Source organism: Xiphias gladius, chromosome 8 (assembly GCF_016859285.1).
Source record: "Xiphias gladius isolate SHS-SW01 ecotype Sanya breed wild chromosome 8, ASM1685928v1, whole genome shotgun sequence".
Taxonomy (NCBI): Eukaryota; Metazoa; Chordata; class Actinopteri; order Istiophoriformes; family Xiphiidae; genus Xiphias; species Xiphias gladius.
The window spans coordinates 14,733,094-14,754,958 of NC_053407.1; the positions used below are offsets into that span (position 1 = coordinate 14,733,094).

At 40.1% G+C, this 21,865-nt stretch overlaps 1 protein-coding gene across 1 annotated transcript in view; it reads left to right on the forward strand.

Annotated features, from left to right (window-relative positions):
* Positions 1-21,865, forward strand: part of shank3a (SH3 and multiple ankyrin repeat domains 3a) — a 152,161-nt gene that overhangs the window by 53,902 nt on the left and 76,394 nt on the right. The window contains exons 5-8 of the mRNA XM_040132424.1: positions 14,829-14,937; positions 15,527-15,678; positions 16,406-16,573; positions 20,476-20,592. Coding sequence (XP_039988358.1) covers positions 14,829-14,937; positions 15,527-15,678; positions 16,406-16,573; positions 20,476-20,592 — 546 coding nt within the window. The remainder of the gene's footprint in view (positions 1-14,828; positions 14,938-15,526; positions 15,679-16,405; positions 16,574-20,475; positions 20,593-21,865) is intronic.

Consider the following 21,865-nt stretch of genomic DNA (forward strand, 5'->3'; position numbering starts at 1 on the left):
TTCAGTTTGTGTGGAATTTATGGTGTATAAAAACCCATTGTTTGGAGTTTAGCACCACGTCCTTTCTGTTGTTTTGTAACTTTGTTTTTCATTTGCTTACAAATTCAGCTAGTGTAAGTAACAGCCATTAAAACTACACACTGCGCTAAAGTTCAATTTGTATTATTTTGTTTTGGCCTTGCCTTGTAGAGTGACAGTCTTATTTAACATTACAGATTTCTAATTACACTCTATAGACTGGGCTACTGCTCACACCCTAATGTCTTTGTGTTTTATGTATGCTGCTACTTTTCTAGCATGTGTGTAAGTTCTTTGAGAAACTGGACCACTGCACTCAAAGTAACACTTTATATTATCTTTCGCGACAATGGTATGTCACCTCATTTTAATTTCTCACTTAAACTGATTAGGTTGTGTATGTATTTGTGTGAGAGAGAGAGAGAGGGACAGTAAATAGAATGATTAGAAAGAATGAATTGATTCTGTTTTGTTCAGTATGCTCTGAAACCAGGCCATGTAGAAACTATAGCCCCAGGCTGTTCATAATAATAGTAATCTCTGTGTGGGTCCCTGCCTGTAGGTACTGCTAATGTTAATTCTTTGGGCTATGTTTTTGAGATTCGAGTTAATGTTATATCAGTGCATTCGAAAATTGTGAGGAATACGTTGTCCTTAGCACTTTTTTACCTCAAATTTTAAACCTGTTTTGACATGTAAAAATGAGTGACGTCGATAAATTAGCAGCTGGGATCAGATAAAGATAAAGGAAGGCGATCACACATTTGGTTAAAATATACTGGTCTAGTTTTAGAAGAACGGTTGCTAATGCCGGAAAAGGTTCAGTGACAACAGACAACGAGACAAACAGCTTAGGTTAAATCAAACAATGTCCCAGTTTGGCTTCCACCAGTCAGTCTCTGACATCTAGAGTATAGAGCTCCACATTTCCTGCTCTGTACATCAAAGCTCATACTCTAGAGTCACTTCTGTGGTAGATGACAGTCATGCACACCACAGACCCATGAGTGCACCTTGAAAAATATGTCTTATTTTTCCTGTTTACAGATAATGTAAACCCAACAAAAATGCCATTTAGCTGGCACAAAGCTTCACATACTGTCTGCAGAAATGAAGTCTGTCCGTTTGTTTCTGTGTATGTGCGTGGTGGGGGCACTTTAGACACCACTGATACTATTGATTTAAAAAGTGCAGGTATCATGCATTTTTGCCATCCATCCATCCATTTAGCTAAACTGGAGCTGGACTTGCTGTTTGGTCTCGATGATGTTATGCTTCATTGCCCAAGATCATTTCACAATAAAAAAAAAAAAAAACCAGGATATAGCTCTTGCTCCATACTTTACAACACCCCGAAAGCATCAGACTCCATCATTCTAGGTCAGGCAGTATGAATAGATAGATAACTGTATAATAGGATGCCAGAGGCATAAAGTACAATAGAGTTCTAATAATCATCTGCCTGAATAAATACACTAACCACATACCCCCTTTCTCAGCCTGGAGCGTGCTGGCTGCCCGCTTCTGTTCTATCTCTGTAGCCCATAGGCCTGTTTGCAGCCCAGACTCAAATATAGGGGAGGATTGTTTTTGCTATATTCTCAGCTGTATTTGACAAAAGTTTTACTAGGCCGAGCTCCAGTTTACCTTCGGTCTATTTAGTTGTGATTCATCCTCTGGCTCTGCCCCCCTACTGCCTGTCTGCTTGTGTCATGGTGTCAGTTTGTGTGTCCGTCTGAAAGCACATGAGTGGACCTGATTCAGCTCTTTCTTTCTCTGGAACTCTTTGATTCTGATGACAACATGCATTCCCCTCATTCTCCCTGACAACCCTGCTTACAAACACAAACACACAAAAACACATAGTAATGCATACAAACAACAATAGAGCTCTGTTGTCATATTTCATCTGACACAATATATTGTAGCTTAGACCGCACACTGACCTATCAATCAACACTCAACCCAGAATCTCTCTGTGGAGAATCACCCCTGCAGACGTAAACAGTGGATGTGAAAATTTTAGTTTTCATCTGCACACAGTTAGCTCCTGTCAGGGATGGTTTCAATGGATTGTAAATAGTGATACAATGTAGTACTGTATGATAATGTCCAAAGTAACGGCTGTAGAATGATCAACTTCTCCACTGTCCAACTGTGCTCTGTGTGTTGCAAACAGTTGTAGTTGCATGAAAGTACGAGTAAATACATCTCTCCATCGCAGTCCTCACATGACGTTATCTACCTTACAGGCAGGTGTGCCTGATGGTTTTCATGTCATGGTGTCGCTTAATTGTAATCCATTCTAACCGCCAGTAATTCAAGCCACATTTCAAGCCTCCTTCCAGGAGTGGAATATCACTGTAACAACAATTATGAATGGTCTGCCTTTTGTAGAGATCTTGCTATTATGTGCTCCTGTTTATGCGTATGCCTTCTTGTTTTTGCATTAATGGGTTGGCAAGTAAGCCAGAGCTCAATTGTACTGATGGGAGAGACAATGCTGGACAAAGCCGTGCTGCCAGTGTAGCCAGGAGGGTGGGTGGAAATGGTTGAGTGTACAGCAGAATGTGTTTGGGGGTCCACATAGAATAAGCCTGTGCTCTGCATGTTTGTGAGTGTGTTGATGAGTGGGAAAGAGGCCGTGGCTTTTCCCTGCTTTGTTCGAGCCTTTAGCCAACCCTGTCAGAGCTAGCTCACACTGTCCCGCCTGCCCAAACTGTAGCTCATCAAGAGGAATACTAGATATTATACAAAGCTAAAACATATTATCCCAGAGCTTCTGAACAGGATTACTCAGGAGACACCATGCTGCTGCGTTCAGAGAGACTTACCAGGAGCCGGGCCGCAGAGGTTAGACACAGCACACTACTGCTAAAATGAGTCCATAGATGCGTAGTAAATGCAGGTTACTGTCACAGTGGGGTTATGCAGGTAGCCCTCTGACACTGTTCTCATTGAGATACCCGTAGTAAATTAGGTTTGTGGAGCAACGTTTAGTTTGTAGTGCAGCATTTGTTTGTTTGCCAGCTTTGAATTTTCTGGACTTCCTATTTAAAGTTTGTGGCCAGGCATGTACCTTAAGCTCTGTTTTAACACAGTAAATCATGTGTCATTTTACATGGAAATATAGTTCATACATCCATTTTGACATGTATATGTAATTCATTTGACACGAACACCATGATTGCTGTTACTGGTCAATGAATGACACAAATTACAGCAACAGAAAATGACTGATCGGGTTACATGAGTAGATAGTGAAGACTGATTTCACATGTTCTCTGTAAGAAGGATTGCATCACAATAATTTGTCCCACTGTGTCTTATTTCAATGGTTTAAATGTGGAAATAGCCTACATAATAGGGTAACCATACTGGTATGTGCGTGCCGTGTCAGCAGATGGCATGGGTCCAGGTAAAGGCTAGCTTTAGGCTAGAATGCAGAGAGGCACTTTTGTTTCTCTTTCTTTGTCTCTTTTTCTTGTTGGCCTTTATCTGCTCTCTATTACCCTTCAAAAAACATCAATAAAAAGTTCAGGTAGCCCCTACACAAACAAGACAAACAGAAACAAATGTCAGTTAAAGGACTCTCTGAAACAGGTTTTGAGTGTGTTAGCTACACAATGGACTCTCTAAAAAAATTAATGTCTACAAACCCCAAAAGACACTGGGAGGAGCAAGTTATTTAGAACATGCGTTATGATGATAATCAGAGAGGTGTAAAATTGAATAGCATGTTACACAGAAACATTTACAGTCACTGATGTGTTAAATGCTGTTGCTATAGTAACAGCACCCCCAGCACTGTCTTTGAATGTTTTTTTTTTTCTGTGCTCATGCATCATGAAAAACGTGTGTGTTTAGTGTGCTGCTAAATTATGAATCAGTGTTATTTTGTGTGTGTGTGTGCGTGTATGTGTGTGTGTGTGTGTGTGTGTTTGTGTGTGTTATGCTTGTGTAAGTATGTGTGTGAATGAGTCCAATAATTTCATCCTCAAGCCTCTAGCGCTTATTTATATGGTGTTAGTCTCCCCCTAAGCTTAAAAGTGTATCAAATTACTCAGAGATTTATTTTGCTGCTATACAGTAAAGGTTGAAGATTCCTCTCACTGAAAATCCTTTTCTATGGGATCACGTCCATACTCTGTCATACAGTGTATTGGTCTTTTTGTAGTTCAGAGCATTACACTTTAAGCCTGTTTGGTATGGATATTAAAGATTACTGAAGCTCTTGCTCTCTCAGACAAACATACTGTAGGCTGAGGTCCAAACATACATAGATAGAAGTAGAAGTGCTTATAGACACACAGACAAACTGCACAAAGAAAGAAAAAAAAAATCCGTATTAACAGGTGTGAAGCGGTACGCAGCAGCTCTGTGTCCTAGAGGGGAGTTTAAATACCCACATTAAACCAAGAACGTTAATTAATATGTTCTTTTGTTAGGTAGCTTTAATAAATTCACCAGCAAGATATACACCACATCTTTGTTGCCCATCCATATTATCGGTATGTTACAGTCATCATTGTGGCAAATATGCCAAAATATGGCGAAGTGGACAGCTTCTGTTTGTTGTCAGTGCAGTTAGCTGCTTACATTTGTCTCACAAAACCAACATAAGCAAATATAGTTGCATTCAGGGATATTTGTGGCAAGCTACACACATTTCAGAGCCATCTTTTAACTCTACAGTATTTGCTACTCAAAACATGCTGTAGATTTCAGGTCGAGCTGTGTCAACCTACCAAATCCCCTCAAGAACAGAACTGTGTTCTCATGTAACTGTACCAAAGCAGAAATAGACAACCTGGATGAGATGGATTGTAAAATAATATTCTCCTGCTCACTTCAGGCCACCTTTTTTAAATTATTATTTCTAAGTTTCAAATTGACAGAAAATGTGTATTTGTCCAGTTGGTTACTACATGAATGTACAGAGACTAGTGCGATGGGAGCGAATCGCATCTCAGTGGTGCCCACAAACACGCATACTCCATACAGTATTTATATACGTGCAGCTAACATGGACCTGGCATTGCAGTCAATTATTACGCTCCACAATGCAGAGTATAACATTTTTTTTATTTAAATATATCACAATACGTCAGTACCCCCCTACTGACCAGTAGTATGTAGTTGTATTTAGTATTGCCTGATATGTAATGTGTAGTTGTCTGGCATGTTGTGCCAGGTCGGCAGTAGATTGGCTCCTGTGCAACTGATGAAGGCAGAGCAGGCTCACAGAGCTAATGACTGCGCTTTTATCAGGCTGTCAATGGAGCCTGAAAACTGAGAGTTGACAATGCTAGCCCCCGTTAATGGTAAATAAGCACATTGTCTGTGATACACTGATGGAATACATGAATAGACACAGGTTCACCTGATATCTTCAGCACTTATTCAGTATAACACAATCCAAGACAACAGATACACAGATACTCAATGAAGGCGTTTCTGTTGTCAGAGAAGTGTTGGTTTACCTCCAAATAATACAGTTCAGTACAACACTACCCAAAAATTTTTCCACAGAGTGAAATTATTGAAGTGAAATGAACAAAACAAATGAATATTGTAAGTTTCAAAAAATAGAGTTTTCATAGCAGGGTTGTCGTATTATATTTCATTTTAGATTGATCGTAATAATAATAAATGTTTGCCCTGTATAGCATTGCCATTGAAAGCTCAATGTGAAATTTATAAACACATCATCATCATAGGTACTATAATGTTGCATAATGTTGAGACTCAAAATAAGTGAACTACAGTATGCACTACTAGGACAGTCAACATCCTAATGGATTGGTTCCCTAAGCTGCCTGGACACCTTTCTGGATTGAAGAAGCGATTTCTATGAAAAGTATCTGTTTTTTAAACCCACTAGCAACTGTAGAAATTTGAATGATTAAGCAGAAGATCCCAAGTGGCTGCCCAAGTGTTTGCTGATGTGTGCAAACTACAGGGATTTTACATTGTCATTTATTTGATGGTGACTTGTTAGACTAACATCTTGCTGATTTGCCAGAGGCTGGTATACTGTATTCATCTGCAAGTAACATTTTTATGCTTTTGTTACTGTTAGTTCATGGACAAAATGTTTATTAATTTAAGTCTCGCCCACTCATGTAAACAGTATAATAGATCACTGCTGTAATTTGTCATGGGATGAAAAAGAAATAAGGCTCTTTAAAGACTCAAACACTCACTCAAAAACACTGACTGACAGATACACACACACTGTTAAACTTATAGTTATAAATATTTATTCTAGATTAGCAGCCCATTAAGTCTAAGATGCTAGTGCATTGTCCAGTCAGGAGCCTGTTTTGACACATAGCTTTTATTTTGGCTATAATTAGATTGGCTCACAGTCAGTCTGGGAAAAGGGCAAGACCAAAACCATATGTACTGTAACAGAATTTAAAATCATCTAAAAATAGTTGTTGCATTTGGGCCCAAACAGAGTCAGACTGTCACCTTTGACTGTGTTACAATCAAGTAGATTTGACCTAATCTAACATCTACACTGGCAAATTACAATATTTACACAACTCCACAGTGTATAGTAGAATGTTTCTGTGGAAATAGTTACTCTGTGCCTTTTTTAAGGGGGGACCAATATTGCACAGAGTAAAAAAGACTAGACTGTAAATAGAATGCTGCTTCTCTCTTGTTTCTTGTCCATTTTCTCTCTCTCTCAGTTCATGTCTTTGCACTACTCTCCTCCATTCCTTCCCCTCACGTGTCCCCATTTTCTTGTGTTTCTGCCACACCACATTATTGTGTTGCATTTTTAATGGGAACATGCCTCATACTCTGCAATAAATCCATGAATTATAGAATAAACTGACAAATAAAACTAGCTAAGCCATTGGACTGTTTTTTTTTTTCTTCTGATGTGAATAGGTTTAAAAAGAGGAGCCTCAGTTTTGATCGTGAACCGTTAGACGAAAGGAAGATGCAGTCCACCAATGACAGCTTCACTATTCAGTCTCCACTCTCACTGTTTGCTTTGTGGTTTTGCCAAAGACTTGAAGTGCATCTTGTTACGCTTACACGATGCCTCTTGCTTTTATCTTCCTCAGCTAGGGAGCTTACAGAGTAGACTGCCTGCTTCCCTTTATTTTCAGTTGATGACTTCAAGTCAAGTCACATTTTAGTTATATAGCCCAGTGCCTCAAGGGGCTTAACAAGACTTAACTTGAGTCTGTGCCCCCGACTAAACGTCTATATGTATACATCATGATCAACAAAACCAATGTGAACGGCATTGCCTTTGCTTTGCGATTGTAGTTTATCATCCTATCCCATCATATCGTAGAGACTGTGTTTTATAGAGTCTATCATACCTTGTCCTTTCATACTCAACATGTGTCAGTTTTTTTTTTTTACCTCTCATGACTTGCCCTAGAGCTGCTTACCAGAGCAAAGCCTACATTTGTGGTGTCTGCCAAAGAATGTGTCTTTTATTTCACATTGAAAATAAAATCCTGTCTCACCCAGTACTTTTTTAGTCTCCATGTCAGCATGCACCACTCTGAGGCTAAATATTGAATGTGTGTTAACGTGTATTTGACTGAAATTTACTTTTGATAAAACAATAAGGAAATATGGCACACAAATGCAAACAAAATCTCTTAGTATTACAAATGCTGATGTTTGGTAGTACATTACGAAACAGAGGTTTAAATTGTTTTCTCACCGCTGTTAAAAGCTGTTGCCTGAGTGGGGATATGAAAATGTAACCTGATTCTGCATGTATCTAATAGGGAATTGGGTCTCTCTTGGTTTGTGTCAAATTAAAATGCAGTGCCCCTGCATCAGGACGGCCTCTGTACAAAGCAACTGGGAGACGGAGGTCAATGCCTGCCTGCTCTTGCTCCAGCCTTGATATAAGTGACCGTCAACAAAGTGCAGACAAACAGAGAATCGGGAACACTCTGTGCCAAATAAGGGTGTTTATGTTTGCTGACATATCCAGGTACCAAAAGGGGCAGTTGTCTCTTTACATGCGTGACTGATTGTTGTTGTCACAGTTTGCAGTAAGTGCACCGCTATTTAAAATAATGAAAATGCTTTTGGTAGGATTATATTAATGGACACTGCCTGAATCTCTGACACGTCCATGAAGATTGTAATTTGGAGTATTAAATTGTATATTCGCTGAATGTCCTGCATATTTATTGATTAACAGAGTGCTTACAAGTAATTAATTTTATCAAATTAACCACCAGCATTACTTCTGCGTCCGCTTGAGGCCCCTGCTCTTTCCCAACTGTTTAGGCTGTGCTCTCATCATCCTGATGTCTGACGGTCCCCAGAGCATCTCCGTAACCAATGCACTGGTTCACTGTGTTTATTGCCTAAGCAGCTGTGACAGTTCAGAGCATGTGTGTATTTTACGGGCCACCTCACATTAGGCCAGTATATGATCCTCCCAAATAAGCATTATGTTGGTTAGCACTTTAATTACTATTCATCCATGGCACACCGCACTGTAAGCCAGCTGTGAGGGACCAGGGGCTACATAGCCATGTGGTAATGAGTTTAAATATAGGGCAGTGTAAGTGTCTGACACACATATGTACTGCTGTATGGATCACACATGGCTGCACGTGAGCTATTGAGCTATTGAACAGGACACTAAGTGTGCACACCATCTTTCATGATTTTGTAAGAGGAGGAGAAAGACCAAGAGGGAAGAGCTATAGAACACAGACAGTGAGTAAAAGAGACATGGAGGACAGCATTGGAGGCAGGGGGAGTCGGGTTGTCTCTGTAATTTCTGGCCTCCTACCGATGCTTTTATCAGGTAGTGGCAGATAATCCCCCTTTAGTCCTGGAGGGGACGAGAGCCTCCGCAGCGTAGTGAACTAACAGAAGGAGCCTTTATTCTCTTTGTCCTGGTAGCTGGACTAGCTCTACCACTCATTTTCTGCCACTGATTGGTGAGCCTTCACAAGGTGCAACACAGTATTCAGGACACATACCCAAACTTGCCAATATTCCAAAAAATTGTGTAGGGGGCGGGCACGTTCCCGAGCTAGTCAGGGGTCTGAAGTCCTCCAGGTATTATTCTGATGATAGCTCCCTGCAAGTCTAAGCTCTATCATGCAGTGGGTTGAAGAGCAATAAGGCCCAGAGGTTCCCTAAACCCTGGCTGCTACCTAAATAGTCAGCTACCGATGTATGCTGTGGTGAAGGCACATCTTTGGGTAGGAGGGGTGTGTTTCACTGGTTAAATAAACGTGAAGTCAACATTAATATTATTATTTGAAGAGTCAATACATTACATTACAAATTTCAGATTTCTTTTATGAATAATCTGTCTTTATAAATTCTCTTTTATCAGATACTTTGTTGTAAATTTCTAGTTGTAGCAGAAACGTTTTGTAGCCATTCATATCAAAGACAGCACAAATCAAATGCTGTAGCTGAAGAGTAATTTCGAATCATATGGAGAGCAGGCGAGGACACCTCGTGCCGGGCATCAAACTGAATCCGCAGGCAATATGCCTGGTTTAACAAGTTGGTAAATTCCCATAGATTCTAGGAGTTGATTATTGATGCTGTTTCATGCCCCTCTGCACTGAGATGAGTAACTATGATTCGTTTCTCTCTTCCTCTCTCTCTTTATCTCTTTTTTTCCTTGTTTGTCTTACCTTTCCTTTTTCTTGATCCAGCACAGCAAGGTCACCCCATCCTGATGACAGTAGTGTATGTAAAGAAGCTGCATAGCTCTTTGGTGCCAAGACAAGGAGTGCTAATGAGTAAATATCTCTGTAAATCTGTGTACTCACTGTGATATGGGGTCTGTTTAACAAATCTTAATGATAAAGCCCGCCAACTGTGATATAGTTATAACATAGAAGAATACGCCTTGTTTTAAAGTCACAACGTAGCCTCAAAGTGATATATGACTGTTTAAAAAAAAAAAAGATTCTGAATAGCTTGGTCATGAGCTTGTGCACATCGCAGCAGTTTTAGTAAACCGTTTTGGCTGTGTGAACATACCATTTTCTGCTCTGTCGGTAGTATCTCTCTGAAAGTTTCGGTACCATAACTGTAACCACACCAGACCAAAACATTTTTCACTTGGAATAAAGTGTGAGATTCAAGGGGTAATTGAGGAGAGATATTGTACGACTGAGAACTTAAAGATGAGCTGCATGTTGTGACAACTGTTTCAAAGTGAAACATGAGTATTAGCTGCCTGAGAGTTTCCTGCTGTGTTGTTAATCATTATTGACTACTGAAAAGAGATAGGAACTGTCTGCTGCTTCATTGGCCAAAATTGGTATGGAAAGACTAAGAGCACATCTTTCCTTCTAAAGGAAAACAGGTGGTGTGTGCTGCTTCTTTCAGAACTCAATGCAGCAGTCCTGTAAGTCAGGATATGTGACTGAGGGGCTTTTTTTGTATCTGTGAGAAATTACATCTCCAGCTCTTTATCTAGGATGTGCTTCTCTCAGAGTCGCCCTCAACAGTTGGTGGTAAGGTAATGTAGATTTACCTTCTTGTTCACTTTTATTTCATCTGTTCCCCTGTCTCTACCTCTTTGTGATGGTTGCCCTTCTTCCATCTAGAGGACTGCTGTACTCTCACTGCTGTGATGTAGATCCCAACAGAGTCATAAGGACAACACATGGTACATTTGTGTGTGAACTTGAGTATCCGATGGTATTTTTCCAGTGAATTCATGTTATCTGTGGAGGTAACTGCAACAGATGTCCATATATGAAAGACTGTAATCAAACTGTAGAGATTTTAAGAATGTATACATGGGTGAGGTATAGTCTAGTCTGATGAAGAAGAGGTTAAAATTGTTTTAAATTGAAACTGCCTTATATGCTGTTGGTCGCATGCTGCCAAGCTCTGCCCCGCTGAAACCGACAAGAATGCTGAAATTGCCCTGTGGTATATTAGAATCAGATCCTGTAAGTCCTGTAAATTGCAATGTGGAGCCACCACGGATCAGACTCGTTCCAGTGCATCCCCCAACAAACTGTTTCTGGTTTGTGATTTTTCCCTCCTCGGATTACTGGTGGTAGGTACTCCCCACTGCTCAACGGGAGCACCCCAAGAATCTTGCATTTTCAGAGATAAACCGACCCAGTCCTCTGGCTATAATGATTTGGTCCTGGTCGCTCAGGTCTTTACACGTTGACTATGAGAACTGACAGTTCACTTATCTTCTATTATATCCCAGACCTAGACATGCGCCGTTGTCACAAGATAGTCAACATTATCCACTTCATCTGTAAGTGGTCATAATGTTTTGGCTCATCAGTGTACATGCTGGATCTTTAAGGCTATTAATCAAAAATGTATTGTACTCCAAAAAATTAGGGGCATGTATTGCACATTCACTGACTTTCCTTAAGCAATAATTGTGCTCTTTCCTGGAAATAGTCACCTACAATGTTGTTTCAGCAGTGCATATACATGTCCACTCCCTCAACACTGAGCTCAGTCACAGATTCCCAGCCATTTTTGTATTGGTGTGATCTATTGGCGTTTCTGTGTTAGTGGGTTATTACTTCCCACAGCAGTTTATTCAGTGGTTTCAGATAGGTTGTCATGCTGTTACAGACAGGGCCAGTTGCCAGGGAAGCCTACATGGATACAACGTTTTGTTCATTATTCACCTTGTAAAGTCTGTGTAATGTAGCAAGTCTATACTGTATGTCACAGTATAACAAAGCAGTTGTGTTTGTGCCTTTCGAGAGGTTGAGTAATTATTTTAGCTCCTAGATCTAATTTCAGGACCTTTGCTGTTTGTTATAATGCTCGTTATTTTGTTAGTCAATGAAATCTTGCATTGGAATATAAAGTACATACGCTATCAGTGAAGATATCACTTGTCCTACTGGTCTTTCCCACCACTGGAAATTACAGTTTTATAGAACAAGATTTTGTGATTTCCCTTGTGCTTGATCCTAACCAGTTTATCTTCCACTCCTAAGTTGTTAAGTCGTTTTTTTTTTTTACATTATTTCATGTTTTATTTTTGTTGACACAGTGGTTTTTATTGAACCTATGTTTTCACCAACTGCTGTGTGAAGGTTGCCACCTTAGTTTTCTGCTTCAGGCTACGTAACCTGTCGATATAAGATTTTTCTCTCTAGAAAATGATGGAAAGAACTCCAAATTCAGGCTACTATTAATATGCAGTATGATAACCCATAAGGGACAGGAGTCGCATTAATATGTAAATGAAACTTGCAAATGGATGAATGAAATGTGAACAATCTGAATTACTACAATTTTTTTTTTCTATTTAAATTTTTGCACTTTACTTTTTATTTCACAAGCATTTTATGAACCGTGGAGTAGGATTTTATCCCACTCGTGAATCATTGCCAGGCGCTTCCTCGTGTGCATGCACAAGCTTGCATGGATGAATGGGAATGAAAATGCAAAAGATAGACCTATCTGGTGTTAAGTGGTTGCTACAAAAAGTAATAGGTATGGTTGAAGATGGTTGAAATAAAATGATCCACACTCATCTCTCTGTATCAGTTGAGGGCTATTCTGCAATATTTTGTTGAGGCTGGGAACATGACAGGGAGTTTTTGATTAAGTCAGGAAGAAAGAGAATTGCAGTATCTAAAGGAGACATAAAAGGGGTGCAGAGATTCGAATTTTGTATGGTTTTTTCTATGTTGCCATCGGATAAAGTTGGGGAAATTTTGGAAATGTTTCTGAGCTTGAAATGTCTTACCGATATACTAAACCTTAGGTATGCTAAGGTATCGGTTAATTTACAAGTCACTTAATTTCTGCCTGTCACCTAATATTTATAGAGTTATAGACCACAAGTGACATTAATGCAGGTGGGTTTGTCTGCTTAAATCATTACAAAGTCTTTTTATCACCCCTAAAAAACCACACATCAGATCCAGCTGATCACTGGCAAATCATCCCCGAACCTCTTCAAAGCATAATCCTAGGCATTATGCAGGACACACAAACACACACGCACAGACTTACTCAAAATACACAACCTCAGTGCTCTTCCCACTCATGTGTACATTGGCTGCCAGGGCTTTCTTTGTATCCCATCACCATAACAACTGCCTCACAGAACATCTGAAAAAAAGGAAAAAGCCAAAGTGAATTTCTCTCACTCAGTCTGACTTGGAGATGGTGAGAGTAGCAGTGGGCGGCAACCCGCAGCATGTCAGTGTGGTGTGTGTGAACAAGAGGCAGGCTTGTAGAGGCAAGCGGGCTGCAGATGACTTAGTGTGAAAAGAGAGAGGGTGTGTGTAGTGAAATTCAGAAGATGTTGTAGAGTGTCACTTTTCAGAACGAGGGATATACCGTAGCCCATATGATGCCGCATATGGTGAGTGATGCTGAATTTTGTTCGCATTCTTGCACGTGAGGGTACATGTTTATAAGTATGCGTTTACGTTTGTTATATATGAGCCTTGTGCAAAGTAATGAAGTTGTGTAAAATACAGTGTGTGTATGGTTGTGTGGAGGCTTTTGAACATGTGGACGTTATGTAATGACTGAGGCTCAGAAACCTTGAGAGTGCAATAGTAATTAAAGTTCTCTGTGAAGCTCATGTGGGATACTGCAGATATAGTGTAATTACATCCTCAAGATACATTTTAAGCTATCATCATCATATTGATATTTTATATATTTGGTTTTAAACTACTGTATAGTAAATTTGTTTTAATAAGTTCTTTTTGTCTTCTATGAGTACAGTACACAGTCCTTAACAGGTTCTAGCTTATAATGTTATGTCTCAGATAGTCCAAGATAGATTGTTGCCCTGATTCTTCAGGCTATTATAATCTATTATGAAATTTTAGTGCTGGTACCTTGATCATACCTATTTTTCTCTCTATACTCTACAGACTTACACCCGTCAGCAGAGGTGATGAATAGTTTTAATCATGATTCACAGAGGAAATTAAGTGTATTTGTGTGTGTGTGTGTGTGTGTGTGTGTGTGTGTGTGTGTGTGTGTGTGTGTGTGTGTGTGTGTGTGTGTGTGTGTGTGTGTGTGTGTGTGTGTGTGTGTGTGTGTGTGATTGTTGGTATGTGTGTATTAGGATTTGCATGTGAGTGTTTGCTTGTTTTATGAAAATGGTTTTATCCAAGTATATTAGCTCTCTGGAACTGCACAATATTATAACCATTACATTTAAACTCAAACTGTGACATTGCCCTCAGTTTCTCATTTTTTGGGGGCTTTATATCTAAAGGAGAGGATTTCAGTGTGTTCCGCGTTGATAGGCGGAGTGTTTACCCCTTCGAAACTCCCGGCGTCATTGTACTAAATGGTGCCACTTTAGCTACAATGCTAATGAAATGAAAGAAATTGCTATGTTTCAGAGACTCCAACTGTGTTTTTGTAACAAACATGGTAAATCTAGCTGCATCTGCTTGTTGATATTTAGCTTAGCGTATATCTTTTTTGTCTGATCTACATATGAGGCCAGTTTGTTATTGCACAGTTCTGGAAATTCAGAAACACACATGGCCAGGGGCTCTCAAAACCTATTTTTCTGCGGTAATGTGAATACACCTTTACTTGACAGCCCTTTCCCTGTCTTTCCTAGTCCATCTTATAATAGCATACAGCATACAGTATCTACAGCACATGGTCCATTTGCGTGGCATGACGGAACAGAAATAAAACCTTCAAACACAGAAGGAGAGTAGACACTTAAGCTTTCATCTCTGAACTGCATTATTAAACATCACCCTCCACATGAGTCTGACATCACCCAATCACAGCTGTCTCTTCCTTTTACTTTCCCGTCTCCCTGTACCCTTGTCTCCCTCCATTAGGCAAACCTGAAGAAGTTTATGGAGTATGTGCAGCAGAGGAACATTGAAAAGGTCTCAAGATTCCTGGAAAAAGGCCTGGACCCCAACTTCCATGATCCAGACACAGGAGGTGAGGAAGTCTCTGCTATGAAATATCCTATCCCTACCCTAGTCTAGTTAATTCGTTGTTTTTGTTCAACCTTAATTTGTCTTTTCTCTCGTCCTTTTCTCTCTCTCTCTCTCTCGCTCTCTCTCTGTCTCTCTCTGTCTGTCTTCATCACAAAATGACCATATATGGATTTTCTGAAATAAGCCCTCTGCATGCTGGGTAAAGCTGGATTACTCGTTTTGCTAATCTCCTCATGTTTATGCAAATGTTTGTCCAGCCATAAAGGAGATTTCCCTGTTGGGTGACCTGTAGTCTGTCAGAGGAGCTGTGAAGCGAGGGGAACACGAGAATAGGTTGGTTTAACACCAACAGGAAGCAGCCACTTAGGCGCACCGGAGGGTGACAATCATGGCAGCCAAGGCAGTTATCCAAATGCAGAGTCGCTGCAAATATCAACCCAGAGTTCTAATAACTGTAGTGGGCAATTTTGTCATCAGTTATTGACAGCTTCAGTTGTGGGATATTCATTTCTTAGAAGAATGCACAATAATGTCACTGGCAGTACACTGTTATTTGATATTGTCTGCCTAATTATCCTCCGATTTTACAGAATGTCCTTTAACGCTGGCAGCACAGCTGGAGGGATGTGCAGAGCTCATCAAGGTGCTGAAGAGTGGAGGGGCGCATCTAGACTACAGAACAAAAGATGGCATTACTGCCCTACACAAGGCTGTGCGCGGCAAGAACCATACAGCGCTTATAGTGAGTATGAAACACAAAACACAATCATAGAAGAAATCTGACTCATCTCTTATATTTTATTTTGCCGCACCAATTACCTGCTTGCAAACATTCCCTATGGGGAAGAAGAGTTTGCAGGCAGGCAGTCTCTGGCAGCGGGTGCTTGAGCAATTGAGTACAGAGGGTGCTTGAGCAATTACTAAATATGTGGGGCTTAATATGGCCTCTTTGAATGAGCTGGCATATTCACTGGCCTTGTATGTGTCTGGTTTGAGGAGGCTTGTAACCTAAATGAAAAGGTTTATATGAGTCATGAAATTGATTTCACGTTGAGCCAGAACTGTTGAAATCGAAATTGGCTATTTCCTCTCAGACATTATCCTTATCTATATATTCAGTGTCTCTGGGCCATGTTAACATTAAAGCAGCTGTTGTTGCTGTTGGTATAGTAAGTGTAGGATAGGTCATCTTACAGTACAAGAACACTCATAACACTATATTTGCGAATGTGTGATTGAATTGATCAGTGCCACTGACTAAGTGGTAACTTTGCTGAGGTTTCTGGATTTTTTCTTGAGATAGCATTTACCTATTGTTAAGAACAGGTAAATAATACAGCCCCATGTACACGTGTCTTTGATCTTCACATTGCATGGTGATGATAGGTGATACATGATGATACAGTAGATGAGACTGGATGAAGACATTTAAGCATTATTTCCCCTCATCCACCTACTTTTGCCACCAGACGCTGTTGGACTTGGGGGCGTCACCTGACTATAAAGACAGTAGGGGGCTGACTCCTCTGTACCATAGCTCGATGGTAGGAGGAGACCCCTACTGCTGCGAGCTGCTGCTGCATGATCATGCACAGGTCGGCTGTGTGGATGAGAATGGCTGGCAGGAGATACACCAGGTAATACATACTGACACACATACACACACACACACACACACACACACACACACAGATAAAACAGTGATGGGTTGTGTGCAGAATACAAATGCAGGTGCCAGGTGAGTGGTCTTGCCTGGATTTCAGCGGAAGGCAGCAATTTTCTTTCAATGCTAAATGACTGGACATTCATCGTTAACGCAGAATGAAAAAACTTTTCAGTAATTTAATGTGGGTTGGCTGCTCAGATAAATGTTGTATTTGGTAAACCACTACTGATGCATGGCATTGTGCCATACATTTTGAATCAACCTCATTTATTCAGAGATATGCAGTACACTAGCACAAACACTAACAGCTACTCAGATGTCACTACCTATAGATGGAGGCCTATGTGTTTCTATACTTAATGAAGTAGTGGCCTGCGGAAATGAGGATTTCCTGGGACTTCAGAATTCGTTGATACCCACAAAGTTACTCATATGACTGTGGCTGCAGCCTGTATGTAAGGCAGTGTCTGGCAGTCCAAGTGGTGGTATGTTAATTATAGAAATAAGTCTTCCTTTGACTAATGAAGCACAAACACAGTATATTGTGTACATTATACACATACAGCCTCCAGGCATGCCCTGCTCTGTTAACATAATGGAGGCTAGTGCCTACATGCTGTTTTTGTTTGTGTGTGTTTTTAGCTCATATCTGAGTAGTGACAGAAACACACTGGAGGTCTTAATGTTCTTGTACAGTAAATGGAACCCAACAGACAGCTGTGGGATTCATCTCTTCTGTTGCTGAAACTGAGTATGAATAATTGCAGAGGAAATGTTGAATAGCAACATTTCACTTTAATGAGAGTAGGGAAATCAAGCTGATTCTAATGTTGGGTAAACACTCAAATGTGGTATAGTTGAATACAAACCTTCCTGACTCTTCTCTGGAAGAAACTTTTTATCATCACTATTTTATTACAAGAGGTGACATCATACTATTTTTATTACCCTCGCCAAGGAGGTCATGTCTTCACCCATGTCTGTTTGTCGGTTTGTTGGTTTGCATATTTATCGGCAGGATTACGCAAAAACTGAAACTGAACTGAACCAATTTGCACCAAACTCGGTGGAGGGATGGGGTATTGGTCAGAGAAAGAACACAGTACATTTTGGTGCGGCTCTCGTTGTGAGATAGGGCATTTTTCGCCTTTGCGGAGGTATGCGATCTACTGAGTGCCAGTCTAGTTTCATTTGTTTTTTATTCTAGTTTATCTGTTGCCACTGTAAATATAATAAGTAATTTGAGGTGAGAAGCAAAGAGAGTCACCATGTCAATAAATATTTGCCTGTCTCCTGCACTGACCTCTCATTACTCACGTTCCCACCAACTTCCCCCTTCATCTGTCTTTCTGTCATTCTCTTTTTTATTCTTTCATAGCTACTTATGCTACACTATCAGCCTGGTGTAGTTCATCTCAAGGTCTTGCTATGCAAGGTAATAATGAGCAAGAAAACAAACAGAGATTTGTTCCTACGCGGCACGTATGAGCAATTTAAGACTGTTCTTCTGTAGATTCAGGCTGTCGCACTTGCTTCAGTCTCGTCCTGTAATTCTGATGATGCCCGATGATGCTGAGATCAGGACTCTTTAGGGGCCAGACCATCTGTTGCAGGACTCCTTGTTCTTCTAGTCTCTAAAGATGGTTCTTTATGACTCGTGCTGTAGGTTTGGGGTCGTTGGCGTTCCGCAGAATGAATATGGGACCCATCAGTTGCGTGTTGGATAAGAATCGAAACATCTAAAGTGCCTGAAACTTCTTGGCGTATTTTGTCACGGCAGCTTATACATTTCAGTCATTGTTGAGAAAATTCTCTCACTCCGACAGCTGCCGCAAGATCTCTATGCAGGTTACCGACCAGTATCATTCTCTGCTGTACTCGACAGTGTAATATCACCATCACCGTATCCTATAATATTCTCTAGCCTAATATCTCAGTGACTTTTGTCCCCATCACCACCTCTCATATCAGCCATGGACCACTTTGCTTTAGAAAGATTTTTTTTAACATCTAACCTCAAATACTCTAAACCATTCCCTCCTCATTCCAGTCAATGTACATCTCTGCCCTGATGAAACATTGTTGCAGGTTGTACTATTAATATTTTGTAACTGTTTATTCTAAACAACAAAGTGCTCCTTTAATATGACTACTGACACTAAAAGTGGTATTTACTTTCTTTCTTTCTTTTTTGTTCTGTTTTTGTTTGCTGATTTCTGACAGCAGGACTTGAAACGCTGCAGTGTGAAATTTTTCTTTTTACTTTTGTCAGACATTTTTGTGAATGAAACTTTTCCACACATGGAACAGAACAGTCTTATATGGCAAGTTTAGGGGAGCAGATGATGCTAATGATAAAATATCACAAATGTGCAACTCCTTATGAAAAAGTGGCATTCATCAGTCTGAAACTAGCGAGTTGCGACATGATCGTCCAGTTAAGAGAGTCTGATGAATACTACTTGGTACACTTGTACGAGAAAAAAAACAGTGGCAGTAAACAGTAAGAGAATTTTGGGAGAAAAATATGTAAATGAGGCCCAATAATCGGTTTCTGGTATCTTGTCTGTGGGCCTTTTAGCACAGTGGTGCCATTCCCTTCGTACACTACATCTGTCCTCCATTCTGCTTTCCCCTAAAGCACGTTCAGGTGCTAACTTAGGAGGAATTAACTCTTAAACACAGGGAGAAAAGACTTTTTTAATGTGTGGATACGGTAAGGGATTTAAATAGAAGGACTTATAGTTCAACTTTGAATCAAATAATGTTTCTTTGTTAATAAATTCCAGATACTGTACAGAAAAGTCAGGGGTCCTTCAGCCCTACGGAATTTCTCCCCATTTAATTTATGTCATCTCCTCCTCCTTGTCTCTTGTTTTTTCTTTGTCCTTTCCGGCATTAGTATTCTAGTGGTATATATTGTGTACAATATAGGTTACGCTGTGGAAGGTCTGATAACCAACAACAATCCCAGCATCATTTGTGTGCTGTCTCAGTGCTGTCACACACTCTTAGTGAGACCGAACACGGGGTAGAGAACAATTGTTGGGGAGAGCTAGTGCATTTCTTTGTCAGTGACACAGGAAAAAACCAGGGAGTAGGAGGGAGAAAGGAGAGAGGAGATAAATAGAGATTAGATGAAAAGTTTATTGCTTTATTGCTTGAAACAAAGAAGTTGAAAAAGGCATCACTCTTGCCAGAATAACTTTAACTCGCAAATCTACATTTAGCCTCAGGTACTGTATGTGATACAAACAAGGTTTTCCCTTACTTTCAGACACTGTTAACAGCATGATAGAGGAGAATTTCACAAAGGAAGTAGCCCAAGGAAAAACACAAGAAAAAGGTTTAATCGGTTTACATGGTTTTATCGGTTTACATATTTTAGTCTTTGTAACGTTCAGGAGAACTGAACGTTACAGAGACAATTTTTTCTCTGATTTTGTATTTGAGCATATTCAGGCTATTCTACTATAATCACTGCTCCAGCTATATTTTGTGAAAAAGGTAAGAGGTTGGTTACATTAAAAAAAAAAAAAATAAATAAAAAAAAAAAAGGTAATTTTTTGACCATGTTGAAGAGAAGACTCCTTATGCTGGTTTAGGCCAAACAGGCAGAGTCTGAGGAGATGGCTGGAGCCAAACTCACGATTGTGTGTATGGCGTCAGTTTTAACCCTTTTTTCGTTGTGATTGGTCAGCTTACAAGTACATAATGTGCAGTTGACTCATTCGACAAAGTTGCACATATACATATTCTGTCCTGCTCATGTACATTCTTTTTCTCAGAGACACTTTGTGGTTGCTACCTTTTGAGCTGGTAAGTAAACATGGGGTAATTTTGTAAAAAGAGTAAATGTGTGTGTCCCATTAGGCATGCCGCTATGGCCACGTGCAACACCTGGAACACCTGCTGTTCTACGGAGCTGACATGAGCGCCCAGAACGCATCTGGAAATACCGCCCTGCATGTGTGTGCTCTCTACAACCAGGTAACACTTATTGAAGAAATTTATTACAGCATGCGTGCTTGGGGAGTGGAGGTGGGTCAGTCTTCTGTGGACCCCATTGTACATTCATAATGGACAGTTGTAAATTTAAGGATTTACATCTAATGCCACTGGTCAGTGCCAACGCAGGAGGAAGAGTCATATTTAAGTAGCAGGGTGACAAGCTGGAGGTCGGGAGGGTAAATTGCTGTGTGACGCATTTACCTTCCCAAACATTGCCATCAAAGTTATTCTGAAGAATCACACAGTATCAATGTTCTGTTTGTCGACTAGGCTAGTGTGGGTGGTGTCTGTATATGTGAACTATTGCATTTATCTATGGGCATTATGTAATTATGTAAGCGTGTAAGCTTTTATTTGTTTGCTTGTCCTCCAAGAGTAAGAGGCTGTCACTGTGCTGCAGCCTTGAACCTAGTGGTTCAATGTCTTGCTTGAGGACACTTATGCAATGCAGAGAATTGCCTATAGTATATGGGGTTTTCTGATTTGTAGGAGGGTCTTCACACCATGTTTCACCTCCTTGTGTGGGTTCGAGCACATGCATACTTATGTGTATATTTGAGCGGCGGTCTGAAGCAGAGATTTCCTTTACCAGATCATTTTCTCCACTGTATGTGTTGCCCGATGAGATAATGGACTGAAAGGGGAGATTGGAGAGAAGTGGTCCAAGTGGTAATGTGGCACTGTATGTCTGCCATGTGCACATTAATGCAGTTTGCGTGCTGCAATTTGGATGCAGCAAACTGTTTTTGTTACAGTTTGGTAATTTTTATGCTTTGAATTTTGAATGTGACTGATGACTTAGAGACTATACGTGCCAGACTGGGACTGTTTGCAGTATATTACAGGAAGATTATTGAGCTGTCCTCATAAGAACCAATGATCAGCTTCGAATCTTTGATTTCTGTGAAAACTTCAAGCTCTCATTCATGAGAACTTAGGCTGGCATTTTTCTGTATTTCTCTTTTTGTCAACAAATTCCATGAAAAGACAAAAACCAATGCTATAGTCAGCCTATACTTTCCCACATCCTTAACCTGTCTGCGGCTCTCAGCTTTGAGCCAATTTGCTCATATGGTAAATGTATGTGTTACAGAAAAAAGTGGTACAAATACATTGTTTTATTTTTGCAATTGGAGAAAGTTTGGTAGAACATCTGGGAACTAAAGTTTTTAGTAAATGTTACTCCAACAGGAGTAAGCAGTGCATTTGTTGGGGATTATTTTCAGCTATGAATTAACATACGTTTGGTGCA